General features: G+C 57.0%; 5 protein-coding genes across 5 annotated transcripts; 1 reads left to right on the top strand and 4 right to left on the bottom strand.

The window, feature by feature from the left end:
• Positions 1-1,391: 1,391 nt before the first annotated feature.
• Positions 1,392-3,169, top strand: GCG54_00009479 (putative serine carboxypeptidase; the record flags this gene model as incomplete). The annotated part of the gene is made up of 4 exons (XM_045409425.1): positions 1,392-1,572; positions 1,636-1,839; positions 1,895-1,991; positions 2,041-3,169. The coding sequence occupies 4 exons, from the start codon at positions 1,392-1,394 to the stop codon at positions 3,167-3,169; spliced, it is 1,611 nt and encodes a 536-aa protein (XP_045259967.1).
• Positions 3,170-3,704: 535 nt separating this feature from the next.
• On the bottom strand, positions 3,705-5,364 carry GCG54_00009480 (Sphingolipid C9-methyltransferase 1; the record flags this gene model as incomplete). The annotated part of the gene is made up of 2 exons (XM_045409426.1): positions 3,705-5,123; positions 5,245-5,364. 2 exons carry the CDS (start codon positions 5,362-5,364, stop codon positions 3,705-3,707), a joined length of 1,539 nt encoding a protein of 512 aa, XP_045259968.1.
• Positions 5,365-6,496: 1,132 nt separating this feature from the next.
• GCG54_00009481 (putative FAD-dependent monooxygenase) lies at positions 6,497-8,139 on the bottom strand (the record flags this gene model as incomplete). The annotated part of the gene is made up of 9 exons (XM_045409427.1): positions 6,497-6,738; positions 6,799-6,886; positions 6,942-7,138; positions 7,187-7,229; positions 7,282-7,350; positions 7,404-7,477; positions 7,530-7,944; positions 8,006-8,043; positions 8,100-8,139. 9 exons carry the CDS (start codon positions 8,137-8,139, stop codon positions 6,497-6,499), a joined length of 1,206 nt encoding a protein of 401 aa, XP_045259969.1.
• Positions 8,140-8,751: 612 nt separating this feature from the next.
• Positions 8,752-10,214, bottom strand: GCG54_00009482 (uncharacterized protein; the record flags this gene model as incomplete). Its single annotated transcript, XM_045409428.1, has 2 exons — positions 8,752-9,217; positions 9,310-10,214. 2 exons carry the CDS (start codon positions 10,212-10,214, stop codon positions 8,752-8,754), a joined length of 1,371 nt encoding a protein of 456 aa, XP_045259970.1.
• Positions 10,215-12,189: 1,975 nt separating this feature from the next.
• Positions 12,190-13,570, bottom strand: GCG54_00009483 (uncharacterized protein; the record flags this gene model as incomplete). The annotated part of the gene is made up of 4 exons (XM_045409429.1): positions 12,190-12,570; positions 12,712-13,085; positions 13,154-13,289; positions 13,340-13,570. The coding sequence occupies 4 exons, from the start codon at positions 13,568-13,570 to the stop codon at positions 12,190-12,192; spliced, it is 1,122 nt and encodes a 373-aa protein (XP_045259971.1).
• Between the last annotated feature and the right edge of the window lie 681 nt (positions 13,571-14,251).

Here is a 14,251-nt window from a genome sequence, read left to right on the forward strand (position 1 = left end):
AACAGGCTCAGACCATTTCTTGAAACAGTAACATTTGTCGGCAGACAACGGCGAAGGGTTTAGCCTAGTTGATTGTTAGACCACGCCTTCATAAACAGGTAAAGCAGTTCACCCAATATTGCTACCACAGTATGATCTACGTAATAGTAGCACCGCACTTGAGGGCGGGAACCTTCCGGTGTGACTTTTCGTGTGGTGCTGCTATCGCGCAAATACCAGTCAATGAATTTGGCCTGATGTTAGGTATTGCGTTGTCGCTAGTCCGGCTTCGTGAGTGAGATCTATGTAACAAGTCTAGAAGAGCGTATTGGTATCATTTAGCGTGCGCCTGCATCTTCATGTCCTACGGAATTATATTCTTTGCCGGCAAATACTGACTTAATCTTATATGAATATGCGTTGTGAGACCATGTACTGCCTTATTCTCGATCAAGACCACTCGCAGACCGGTCAACGGTCACCAAGAGCTTGAGCATTTGAAACGACAACTAGAGATAACCAGATGGCAAAGCTACACACGAAGCGAAGAGGTTTTAAAGTGAGTGTGTGCCAGATATCATCGTTTTGGTCTTTGTCGTAAATGAAGCAATCTAACTTAGAAACAGTGCCAAGACCTCAGCAACATAACAACTGACAGAGCCAATTCTCTTGACTCGGGGCTCACAGCGACGAAGCCTTCACACATTCGGATTGCAGTGCTTCCATGGAGCGGTCTGAGGGCTTGACTTGGTTCCACAAGTGCTCCGGAGTCACGAACCGGCCGCCAAGCTGGGCAGACTCTGGACAAAGTAAGGGCCGGAGACACCACCGGCAGACCCGGAGGTTCAGTATGCACCACCGACTGCCGACAGCACCGCGGCGCCAGTCCGGGATGCCCGCCCGGTGCGGGGTGGGCGAAAAAAACAAGCTTTAGGTCTCATCCCACCGCGGCAGCCCATCCCTGAAGCCGCTCCACCACAAGGGCCTTGTTCATCTCGGCACTTCGGCATGCTTATCAGCTAATTCATCCAGTAACGCGCTGCAATTCAGCTTTTGACCTGCCTAATCCGTAGCTAATCACCATGCGTTAACTTTGGAGCAGCACTCTACACACTGTCGATACGAATTGATCATTTGCCCACCATATATGAGCAGCAATACGATGTGAACAACGACATGCCTCCTTGGGTTAGATATGTCCACCCTTTCTAAATGCCCATGGCGTCATTCAGGAGGGCTCCGTTTGCGAGCGATTCGCCGGCGGTCCGATCGTGGGGTGCGATGCTTCGATATATAGTTGGTTCCATGGCATGCAAGGCACATCTCTTGGCCCTTCCTTGGCTCTTGCTTGGCAGCTCCTTCGTTCCTTTGAGCCTCACGCGTGTTTCAAACGGTATTCCGGGTCTTGAATTATGCGCTCGTCAAGCATCGTCGCCGGCGTCTTCGCCGCCCTGCCCCTCGTCTCGGCCTGGGTGTCACCCCACGCCCACCGCCAGCGTCTCGCGAACCGTCAGGCCACAGCGCCGAAGCAGGTAGAGGAGCGGGGACCGCTGCGCCGGAGTGATTTGCAGTACCACAATAACAAGACCAGTGGTAAGTGAACGCTCAACATCCAGTTTTCAGTCTCATTCTCACTAAACGTGCTTTCCGTTGCAGGCTTCTACGTTGACGGAACCTCGATCCCCGAGGTGAACTTCAACGTCGGCGAAAGCTATGCGGGCCTGATCCCCGTCGACGCGACGAAGCCTGAAGCCGAGCAGCAGAAGAACTTTTTCTGGTTCTTCCCGACTGAAAACCCCGCTGGCAAGGACGATGTCATCATCTGGTTCAATGGCGGCCCGGGATGCTCATCCATGGAGGGTTAGTCTATTGCGTTGTAAACACCAGGATTTCACACATCGCTAACAATCATCAGGATTCCTGCAAGAGAACGGCCCGTTCCTCTGGCAGTACGGAACCATCAGGCCCGTTCCCAACGCCTGGTCATGGCACAAGCTCGCCAACGTGATTTGGTAGGCCCTCCATCTCCTCTTTTTCTCGCTGTGAAGCTAACAATCATAGGGTCGAGTACCCCATCGGCACCGGCTTCAGCTCCGGCAACGTCACGGCCACGAACAACGCCGAGACCGCCGACCAGTTCGCCTCCTTCTGGAAGAACTTCGTCGCCACCTTCGACCTCCAGGGCAAGAACCTCTACATCGCCGGGGAGAGCTACGCCGGCATCTACGTGCCCTACGTCGGCGCCGCCATGCTCGACAAGAACGACACGGCCTACTACAACGTCAAGGGCGCCCTCTACTACGACCCCGTGATGCCCTACTCGGACGACCTCGGCTTCGACCACGCCGCGCTCCCCGCCTTCCACCGCTACTGGGAGAACGTGTTCGGCTTCTCCAAGAGCATGAAGGCCCAGCTCGACGCCGACAACGCAAAGTGCGAGCTCGACGCCTACCTCGCCAAGCACCTCGCCTACCCGCCGCCGCCGACCCCCTGGGAGAGCGTCAAGTGGGACCCCGACTACGACGTCGTGAACCACTTTGACAACTACATCAACGCCATCAACCCCTGCTTCAACGGCTACCACGTCCTCGACACCTGCCCCGTCCTCTGGGACGTCCTCGGCTTCCCGTCCGTCATGTACTCCCCGCCCAACACGACGCTCTACTTCAACATTCCCGAGGTCCGCAAGGCCATCCACGTGCCCGTCGACTACCCCTCCTGGAGCGAGTGCCAGGACCCCGTCTTCGTCGGCGGCGAGGACAACTACAACGGCACCGAGCACGAGGCCAAGTTCCAGACGCTCGTCGAGCGCACCAACAACGTGCACGTCGGCTCCGGCCAGGCCGACTACGTCATCCAGCCCAACGTCACGGCCCTCGGCATCCAGCGCATCCGGTGGAACGGCAAGCAGGGCTTCGAGACGCAGCCGGCGGATGAGCTGCTGCTGCCGGACGTCGACAACAACGACGACAACGTGATCAGCTGGGCCGGCGGCAACGTGCAGGGCGTGGTGCACACGGAGCGCGGGTTCACGCACTCGACGGCCAAGCTGAGCGGGCACATGGTCCCGCAGTACAACCCAGGCGTCGCGCTGAGGCACGCCGAGTTTATGCTGGGAAGGGTCAAGTCGATGACCAAGGGCGACCCGTGGACGATCAAGATTTCGACCAACTTTGAGTATCCCTACTGAGCTATTGAAACACAGCTTTGTGGCTGCATGTAGACCTAATTTACCTTCAATGTAAATGTTTATTGAATAATTATAAATGCAAAGGTCAGCCATCAGTGCTCACGAAATACGATGTTGGTGTGACACATCTTACGAGGAACATCACAAAAAAATGAGAACACGAGTATGCGAACGATTCTATTTCGCATTGAGACCAAGTAGACTTGCAACATGGCCCATGAGGCGGCGCGTCGCCGCACTGCTCTATGTAACCAGATCCACACCCATGCCACACATCGCGTTCAAGTCGTCCCCCCAAACTTTTACAAAGTCACTGGTCTCATTCATCCCTGAACATGACGAAATGTGTGCTTGAAAAATCCGCCCGCCCCTGCCCCTTTTGTATGTAAGCCCTTCGACTCCAAGTCACCGAGTCCAAACGCCGAAGAACAAGAGGTTGGGAACACTCCTTTCAAACATGGAACGCAAGGCCGCACACATATGCTGCCGCTCCCCCGTTTGCAAATGCAGATGCAAAAGCTTTCGTTTCTGTGGCTTATTGCTTGAGGATGGCCTTGCCCTTGGCCTTGGCGGCGGCGAGAGCGCCCGAGAGGCCAAACTGGGAGGCGAAGCCGTCGATACGGTGGACGGCGTTGAGGTTCTTGACGGCGACCATCTGGAAGCAGGTGGCGGAGCCCTGGCGCGAGGCGATGACGGACCAGGCGAGGAAGAGCTCCCAGATGCGGTACCAGCGCTGGCCGTACTTGGCGGTGATGGCGTTGGCGTTGCCGAGCCAGTTGCGGTACCAGCGCCAGAGGGTGCCGGAGTAGTGGACACCGACGGTGTCGACGCTCTTGATCTCCCAGCCGGCCTTCTCGAGGCAAGAGATGTAGTACCAGAGAGGGGTGGAAGCGTCGGCGCCGGGGAAGATGTACTTGTTGAGGAAGGTGCCCCAGATGAGGTCCTCGTACTGCCAGGGTCTGCGGAGGCCGGAGAGCTGGACGTACATGGCACCGTCGTCCTCGAGCATGTCGTAGCACTGGCGGAAGAAACCGGTGAGGCGCTTGATGCCGACGTGCTCGCCCATCTCGAGCTGGGTGATCTTGTTGAACTTCTTCTTGGGGATGTCGCGGTAGTCAGAGACGAGGAGCTGGGACTGGGTCTCGGGGATGCCGGCGCGGCGGAGGGCGTCGTTGCCCCAGGCGGCCTGGTTGCGGGCGAGGGTGGCTCCGGTGACGTGGGCGCCGTAGTTGACGGAGGCGAAGCGGGCGAGGGTTCCCCAGCCGCAGCCGATGTCGAGCATGGTCTCGCCCTCCTTGAGGTCGATCTTCTCGCAGACGATGGCCATCTTGTTGTCCTGCATCTCCTCGAGGGTCTCCTCGCGGGTGATGTCGGAGAAGACGCCCGAGGTGTAGATCATGCGGGGGCCGAGGAACCAGGCGTAGTGGTCGTTGCCGGAGTCGTAGGTGGGACGGACCTGCTCCTCGTCCTGCTCGCGGGAGTGGAAGGCGACGTCGCGGAAGAAGGTGAAGAGGATGAACTTGAGGACGGCCCAGGTGAACTGGAAGGTGCACCAGTCGTGGCGGTACTCCATGATCTCGAGGCAGTCGCCGTTGAACTCGACGTCGCCGTCAAAGTACATTTCGTAGAAGGTCTTGATGGGGATCTTGTTGCGTCCGCTCCATCGCTGCTTGTCGGCCTCCTTCTTGAAGGTGATGTAGTGCTCGACGGGGCGGCCGGGCAGCTTGGCCTTGTCGTTGATGCGCGGGGAGTAGGTGGAGGCGATGGTCCAGACGACGATCAGGGCCGGGAAGAAGCAGAGCAGGAGGAAGAAGGTGTACGTCTTCCAGCCGCCGCCAACGGAGCGGGTGAGCCACCAAGGTACGCCAAAGACGAGAGCTCCCAGCACCCAGTTCGAGAAGGACTCGTGGCCGGGGCCCTCAGCAGGAAGTGGCGGATTGTAGATGGCGGGGTACTGTGAGAGGATGGTGGTTAGCGGGAGGTTATTCAGATGAAGCCAATTGAGCTCAATTGGATGCGTGCGACCACGTATTTCTTCTCATGGATCGAAAAAAGGGGAGGGGAAAAAAACTCACGTCTGTGGTTTTGACACCGCAGTCCTCGGTGGTGCTGAACTTGGCGGGGGGTTGGGGAGGGGTCTTGATGAAGGTGATGTCGCCCTCGAGCTGGTCGCCCTTGAGCTTCTCGGACGCCATGGTGAAGTAGGATTGACTCGTGAGAAACGCGCGCGACTGGCAATGTTTCTTCACGATGCGGCTCTCAGCAGAAGGGAAGGGGGTGGGTGGTGGTTTTGAAGGTGAACCTCTGTGGCTGGCCGGCCGTGTGGACAGATTTAAGCTGGGAGCTCATTCCGTCATTCTAGACGCGCCCGCGCCGGGGGGGGTCTCTCAGGCCCTGGTGGCTTTCTGGGCGCTGGGTCTCTGTCTGTCTGGCCCTGGGGGCTGCTACCCTGCTGGTGTCCCAGGCTCACCGTCCCAACCTGTGCTCCTGGAATTGTCTGAGCAGCGAGTCCAGCCAATCTAAGCGGCTTGCGCGTCGTGCGGCGCCCGTTTGTATCCACTCCAGTGAACTGGGAGTGGGGTCCAGCACGCAGGGGTCGCTGGAAAAACAGGTCTCACCGGCACCTGAGTGGCTGCCAGCCCCAGGGGCCCCGACAACACCCCACCAACAGACCGTCCTCGCCAAGTCAGTTGAGGCCACGAAGTGTGTAAAAAGTCTTCACCGCCCACCTCCCCCAGGTCCTGTACCCTGTGGCTTCCCCCTATGTTTGTAGCGATAAAGAACGGTAAGGGCCTTGCTCGCTGCTGTTTGGACAGGGCCTCTCAATTCGTTAGTTGTGATTGGACATTGAGAATTCCATTGGCCAATTTGCCGTTTCTACAGAGATACCGAGGACCCTTAAAGTAAAAGGGGTGCTTCAAAAGCAGATAGAGATCATCGCCAAAAGGAGCCTCTCAGTTCAGCCTCCCGGTATTTATTGAGACGAGAAGAGACGAGAAGCTGGCAAGGTCGATGCAAGTAACAATAATCCACAGTACCATTGCTTTTCTCGTGTTCGGGTCTGGCGGGTTGGCTGCTGCTGCCCACCACCAGCCGGTAACACCTCATCACCTGAGATACCGTTTTATCAGATGCATTAGCCTGAGCGGTTTCGCAGACCCAGACATGTGTTTTGGAAACGACCCCAGCACCACCTCCGGTCCGGCCCCCCCAGATAGTGGGTTTCTTCCGACAGCGGGTCCTTGACGGCCCCGCCATCTCCCCACACCGGCTTTCGGCTCCGAGATTGGAGCAGTAGCTACCTATCTGTGCAGACAGTAGCAACCACTAGGCCTTCTGCTCCTTTAACCCCATGCGGTCAATGGGAGATCCTTTGATCGCGCTGTAGTGGTGGAGTCCAAACATTGACTCCTCCGAGATCTCAATCTCCCGCTTGCCTCGCTGGTACACCTCCGCATCGTACTCGTCGATCGCCGCCGCAAGAGTCTGCCGGCCCTCCTGGACCGCCGTGATGGCCTTGACCAGGTTTCCGGCGTCCTGCAGTGCATTGTTCAAGCCCTGGCCACGGACTGGAGATTCTCATGGTTAGCTATAGCAATGTTGCCCTCGGGCTTGATGCTCGCACTCACAAGGACACATAGGGTGCGCGGCGTCGCCAGCAACCGTGACGCGCCCGTCAAAGTTTTTCCACGGCGCGATTCTCTTCCACTCTGCGTACTACACCCAGTCAATGACCTCCGTGATATGTTGATAGGATCGAAAGCCAGCATACCTTGTCACGTGGAATGTATGTGTTGTCCGGCACCCAGAGTGCAGCAGACCGGTAAGGCTCGCAGTACGGCTCCGCGAGCTTCTTGAAATACTTCATCCTGTCCTCGTTTGTCTCCGGAGGGTCTTCGGTGCTCCACAGAGAAAGGGCGACCTGGAACTCCCAGGTTTCCGGGTCCTCAGGATCAGGAACATCGGCCACTGTCACAAGTCAGCTAAAGCACACATCATCCAGGAGATGGAACCCACCAGCGAGGAAGAACAGCGTGTCTTGGTCCGGATGAACAGCCATCTCGACTTTGATTAGTTTTGTGATCATTACAACGGCAACTCTCACAACTTACATTGGCAATCGGGTGAATCTTGCTCCTGAGAAATCGAGCTTGCTCCGCCGTGTACCGACACCCGATGTTCTGTCTTACCGTCAGTAACCTTCCACACAAACACCGTCCTTCTCATTACATACCGTAGAAATCAACGGGACCCGATCCAGCTCTTTGGCATCACCATCCACGAGGTGGTCTCGCACAACACTCTTCGCTACCACACGTCAGTCAGCCAACATTCCCCAACCCAGCCAAACGCAACTCACCACCATCGGCCCCAACAAGAACATCCGCACGCACCACCTCGCCATTCTCAAAAGTAGCCGTGACCCCCTCTCCACTCGTATCAATCCCCGCCAGCTTATACCCAAACCTCACATCGATCCCGCGCCGGAACAGATCCCTCAGCTTCCTGCGCACGACCCGTCTGCCGTCGTCCACCTTCGCCGCAACCAGCACCTCGCCCGTCTTGCCGTCCACGACCGGCAGGCTCTGGGCCTCGTCGTGCGAGGGCTCGTGCCAGGGGTTCGTGTGCGCGCTGCTCAGAGCGGCGAAGAGCTCGGGCGGGAGGCACTGCTCGACGTTGCGGCGGGACCAGTGCAGGGCCATCGTCCACGTTCGCGGGTTGTCCTCGTAGGTTTGTCTGGGGAGGGTCTCGAAGACGGAGACTCGGACGTTGGCCTGCGCGGGTTAGCATCTTTGTTTGTGTGTTCGTGGCCGTGTGTGGAGATGGACGGGCAACCTTTTTCAGTCCTTGGGCGAGGAGGAGGCCGGTGGCGCCTGGGGCTCGTTAGTACGTGGGTTGTTTCGAGACGGTAGGCACGATCTTGGCGTACCTGCTCCAATTACTGCAACGTGGAGATTCGGAGAAGACATGGTGGTTTCTAGAATGCTGATGAGAATGTCGGTATGGGAACTTTATCGTGAGTGAGTTCAAGTTGATTATGATGACAGCCTCATCATTTGAATTCACACCGGTCATCATTTATATTTGCTCACAGACTATTCTCGACTTGAAGTGATGTTGATGATCTGTTCAGGGTTGTACTCCGGATGGCCGGAACAACTTCAACTCGCGCTTTCGCGATTACAAGAAGAGCGATGTTATCCCGTCGGCTGAAGTCATCCAGACGACTGCAAATGTCTTGGCTGCGTTGTTGCCGCGACTAAATCCCACTTTTCCGAGCGTCCATGTTCAACGATTCTGCTTTTATGGACTAGGGCTGGACGGGCCGGTCTCTCGATAGCGACCGAGGCCGAACAATTTCGTTCAGCCGGCCGACATGTTCGAGATCGGTCATTCTCAGTACGGCGATTATATACTATTGGCGATTATGTACGTGATTAGACAATCGTTTGATTAGAAAGTGTCTTTGTGTCTCCCTGGCTAAGAGACATATGCCAACTCCAAAACACCGTATTCTGTACCTGTAATACCCCATGTTCATCTGTTCCCCCGCATGCACTGTAATTCTTTTCCGTATTATCTTACATCCACATCAAGTTCCGGCTCTGCCTCCTGTTCTGCTGCCACAACGGCCTCTCTTCCGCAATGTCAGCGCCGCCAGCGTTCGCGTTCGGGGACGCGCCAAACTCGGTCGCAGTCGCGCCCGTCGCCGTGCTAGCACCTCCAGCGCTGCCCTGGCGGACCTCTTCTCCCTCCGGGCGGGAGATGGCCTCGTGGTAGCCCCTCAGGAACTCCGTCATTTCATTCTGGTGCGTCAGCGGGATCTCATCCTCTCCCCCGTTTCCGGAACGAACCGCCCCGGACGCAACGGCACCACCGGCACCACCACTCTTCACGGAGCCCCCGCTGTGGGCGGCGTTGCCTCCGGTAATGGACGTGGTGGTCCCGTGGGCGCCAGGCATCATAGACGGATGCCCGTAGCCGGCCTGGTCGAACATGGTGTCCTGACCCGGAACCTGGGTGAAGTCCTTCTGGTTCGTCATGGGGCTGGGAATGTGGGTTAGCGTTTCCGATCGGATGATATGATGGGGATGGGGATGTGGGAACGTGGGGGGATGAGGCGAGATGGGATATTGTACCTGATATATGAAGGCCCCTTGCCCTGGCCGGGGCCCACACGCTGGTTCCTGCCCTTACGCTTGCCCATCCAGAACGCAACAGACACAATGGCAACGAAGATTGCTGCTCCGGCGACGGTTCCGCCGATGATTCCGCCGTTGCGCGCGAGGGCGGCGTCCTGCTGTGCCTGTGTCGGCGGCGAGTGAGGCCCGCCGCTTGCCGCAGGGTGCGAAGATGTGGAGCTGGGCGCCTGGGAGGTTGGCGAGGAGCTGGAACTGGAACTGCTGGTCGTGGACGAGGAGCTCGTTGTCGAAGAGTCAGAGCTTGACGCCGAAGAACTGCCGGAGCTGGAGCTGGACGCGGTGCTGGCGGCCTTGGTGACGATGCCGGAGACGTGGGTGATGGAGACAGTCGTGCTCAGCCCCGAGGCGGTGGCCGCGACGTAGAAGCCCTGGCTGCTCGTGCCGCATCCGTACTGGTATGCGCCGCCATCGTAGGTGTTCTTGTAGCACACGTTGGAGCCCTGGCAGGTGTAGATGTACGGGTCGTACGCCGACGGGGTGGGGCTGTTCTGGTCGACGCAGCTAGTGTAAACGCCCGTCGTGCAGGCTACGCCGTTCGGGCAGCAGCCGACGGCCGAGACGGAGGCGTCCATGGCGCAGTGCGAGCCGGCGGAGCATGTTGCCGCGAAGCCTGGGTCGCCGCCGATGTAGCCGCAGACGGTGTTGGTGCTGGAGTCCTGTCTCCTTCCGAGCCATGGCATCGGCGTCTGCAGAGGCCAGTCTACGACATCGAGTACACGAAAGGGGAGATGCTGCGTTTTTTGCGGGAGCACGGCGACGGCGTCGGTAGTGGTGAAGAGAGTCGAGAGAAGCACGAGAGCTGCCGCGGCGGGCGGGAGCCGGAAGACGTCGCGAGATACCATGGTGTTTCGGTGGTTGGGGTGATCTTCGCACCCGTTTTCCAAATCCTTTCAAAGCCCTTCCTTCTTTTTGCCAGCAACGAGATCCTTGTCGATGATGGCGTTCCCTCAGTCGATTGGAAGACTCAAGATGGCAGTCAAGCGCTTGAGTCCGGCGGAATCCGTGTAATTAAAGTCCAGTTACAAAGAGACAACCAAGAGACTAAAAAGAAAGAGACGTGGGATTCTGGGAGGAATAGACGCGGGGCCCTGATGGAAGGATAGGCAGAAGGAAAAGAACGAAGAAGAGAGAAAAAAGGAATCCTGCCTCGAGGGATCGGAGGACGAGGTGCAATTTAGATCGGAGCAGGGACGACGTGGAGGAGGAGGAAGGGAGGGGTGGTTGTGGTTCCGGGGGGTGGCCGCCAACAGGGCTGATGTTCATTGGGGAGCAGGCGGGTTTCAGGGATTTCTCTCCCATCATCAGCATTGCGGGAGGGGCAGCTTGGCTGTCCAAGTCTAAGACAGACGTGATGACCACGCCTTACCGTCGTATCACGGTTGCAGGCTGCGCGCACCGCTTGGGGCGTGGGCCGGGGGTGGGAAGATCTCTTGATCGTTGGAAACGTTGTGCCGTGGCGAGGACAGAACGCGCCGGCCGGGACCAGTCCGTGCGGATCTGAGAACCCGGAAATAGGCGTAGGCAAAGTACGAGCCTGTCAAGTGCCGAGCAGGCGAGGGCTTGGGCAGAGAGAGAGATAGAGAGAGATGGAGGCGTTCTGAATCAGACAGGCGGTAGAAAAATGTTTCTTGCTCTTCTTGGGCCTATCGTCTGATCGAACTGACACCGGCTTCGACTTCGACTGGCTTGACCGTAATGCTGAGCACACGATGTTGGCTGGGGTTGCAGGCATTCGAGAAAGTTGTTGTTGGTTCCTGGACGAGAACACGACCCTTCTGCTTCTGCGCCATGGCTTCCTCGTCCTCATGTTGCGCTTGCATATTCTGATGCAGGCAATGGACGACGGAGGACCCCAAAGCCAGGGAAGCTGCATCTCTATCCAAGACGGCGTAGAGGCATGCCCCCAAACGCATGCCACGCATCTTGGGGGCACTACGCCTGTCTTGGGTCCTCGGATTTTGGGGGGTCCAGGACGACGAATATGCCAATTTGACAAGTCTGGTGGCTCGGGCCCGAACGGTCAGGTCAGGTCAGGTCAGGCAGGCACCGTCAAGGGGCGCAGACAGACAGAAGTGAACAGACTGAACAGACGTGCGGCTGGTGAGCTGTTTAACTCGTTCGATGGTGGGATATTGAAGGAGTCGGGACCCAACGCTCTTGAACGGGGACTGGAGTTTGAAGGAAGTGAGTTTGCATCGAACCGGCAGGGGCTGTTCGTCTCGCTTGTTTACGCTGCCACCCCACCGCGCCGGCGTCGAATCCTTCAGGTGCCTGTCTCTGATCGCTTTTAACACTGTGTATAGCCTATCAAGTGTATGCACAAACACAGTGTGAAAGTGTCCGGCGGTCCTCCGTTAGCGCCAACCGGGCTTCTTTTTTTAATCCGCGCTAATTCCCGGTCCCGAGTGGGCCCCGTGGCGGTGCTGTCAACTAAGGCACACTCTTCCCAGGCACTCTCAGGGTCCCGACAACTTGCAGCTTTAGGCATTTAAGGATTCCGGGATCGTCATCCTCCACGTCTTTAATGATGAGCATTTCCGTTTCTCTTGGACCTGTTTCTTCTTGATGAATCTCAGATATGATGCTATTCAGTCTGCCGGCCCCAAGCAACTAGACGAGTCAACACCCCTCGGAAACAAACGCCTGTGCTGAATCAAGCGTGTTTATCACCCAGTCCCGTAAACATTACTGAAAGTGTCTAACCCTCGGACGTGTCACAAGCCCGTCACCACTTTCCCAAACGCCCTAGCTATGCAATCACTCGACATCATCATCTCCCAACAGTCCCCGCTTCCCATCACTGCCGCCCGGCCTGACTTAAACGTGCTCCCTCCGCGGTGAGCTAGACCGCTCGTCTGTGTCGTACGGGCTGTCTGTTAACGGGCTCCTCTCCTCCATGCCCTCTGCGTGCCCTTCAGTGACCAGCTTGCCAGCCTTTCTCTGCTTCTTTTCCGCCCTCGCCGCCTTCTTGATTTCCTTCTTCTCCCGCTTCATCTGCTTCTTCTCTTTCCTCGACAGCCTCGGGAACTCGCTGTTCTCGCCCCTCAGCACGATACCCGGGTGCACGGCGTTGAGGAGCACGAGCGCGAGCACCATGGGCAGTGCGTCGAGCCCGAACGCGTAGTTCTCGTTGGTAAGGATGGGGTTCTCAATGTCGGCCCCAGGTCCGAACTCAGCCAGTCGAAAGATGATCCGGATCTCCGGGAAGTGTCAGCTCAGTCCGTTCATCCCGTCTTGTCAAACGTCGTCTCACCCTGAAAGTTTCCTTTCTGAACGGTGGACGGACGTTCAAGGAGCAGAAAGCAGAAAAGTAATAAGAGAAACAAATACCACACTTACAATGACGAGCACCAGCACCGCGTACATGACCCAGACGAGGGCCTTCACCCGTTTCAAGTCGAGGTCGAACCTTTGCGCCTGTTGCATCTTCACGTAGAACCGGCCCATCAGCCCGCAGAAGACGACAATGAAGGCGAGCTGCAGTCCGCACCCGCTCATGTAGAGCTGCTGGCCGGTGCGCAGGATGGGGTCGTCCGAGGAGACCTCCGTGTTGGACATCATGGAGCCGCCCACAGCCTGCACGAGGAAGCACACAATGTCCATGGCCACGAAGATCTTGGTGAGCGCGGTGGCCTTGACGCGGAAAACTCTCTGGTCAGGCAGGACAAAGTACACGAGCCTGGCTGCCAGCATGTACGCGAACGCGTTAATCCCTAGCGACTGCCTGTCAGTTTTTGGGTGCTGACATGTGAAGGAATTTCTGGAGGTGGATGAAACATACATAGCGGTGCGAGGAGGAAGAGCAGCTGTCCGCCAATCTGATAACCAATCTGCTGCTGGTCGTGGGCTCCGAGGGTTCGGAGAATGAAGGCTGCAGTTTCCCATGATGCGCCGACGATGATGATCCAGCAGAATCTCTGTCCCGCATGTTAGAAAAAGCATACTTGCTGCAGCGTGATTTCCGCACTTTTCTGTAAGTAATCGCCTGAACGATGTGTGCAATCATGGAAAGGCCGAATAGCACGGCAAAGGCAAGATTGCCCGCAAAACTTGGGTCGAATGCATAGTATGAGTTGCATGCGCCGATGGGGACATGTCCATATCTTCCTGGAACCGACGTCGTACATGTGGGAGCGGCTTGGGACGAAGTTGCGCTGGCGACCGAGGCCGTCGTTGGCGTTGCAGAAACGCTGGACATGATGGATTTAGAGTTGGTGATAAAAACGAAGTGTTCGGCTTGCTGTCTCGCCTGGTCCGAACTCCATCTGAAGTCATTCATATTATATACATGTTCCTTTCCGAACTCATTGACTCTCGGGACATTGGTCGCTATCACGAAGAGGAATGAAGGCTCAGCGGAGGGGACTTTGATGTGTGGCTTGTGGACATGGGTCAATAAGGCAGCGCCGCGTCACTGAGCGAAGCCTTTTGAATCCTTCGAGAAGCTGAGCGGCCGGGAGTCAATCTCCAAAGTCCCGATTGAATAGAACAAACATGGAATGCGTCTCTCGGGCGCAAAGCCCCGCACTGGCGCTTAGGGATCTCACAAAAAATGAGGCTGGTCATCGCCCTATCGTGACGCGTCTCATTCTCTGGCCCAGCTGGAGGGCTGAGTTGAGCTACTCTCCACGTGGCTGAGATGGCAGATCCCTCACGAATGCGTACGAGGTTGGGTTGCGTTCTAGACGGTGGGTACTCGATCTGTTTGATTTCCTAATTCGAAAATTGCGCGAACTGCGACTGGACGACCGAGAGCTGGGTTTTGCCTGAATTAACGACTCCATCGAGAATGGCACTGAAAACATCGACGTATCGGAGTTTTGATGTGGTAATGAGCTTGGCACGAGCTTTCGGCACCGCTGATTGTTGGTCTACCGAG

This window comes from Colletotrichum gloeosporioides (genome assembly GCF_011800055.1).
Source record: "Colletotrichum gloeosporioides strain Lc1 chromosome Unknown consensus_72, whole genome shotgun sequence".
In the NCBI taxonomy this organism is placed as follows: domain Eukaryota; kingdom Fungi; phylum Ascomycota; class Sordariomycetes; order Glomerellales; family Glomerellaceae; genus Colletotrichum; species Colletotrichum gloeosporioides.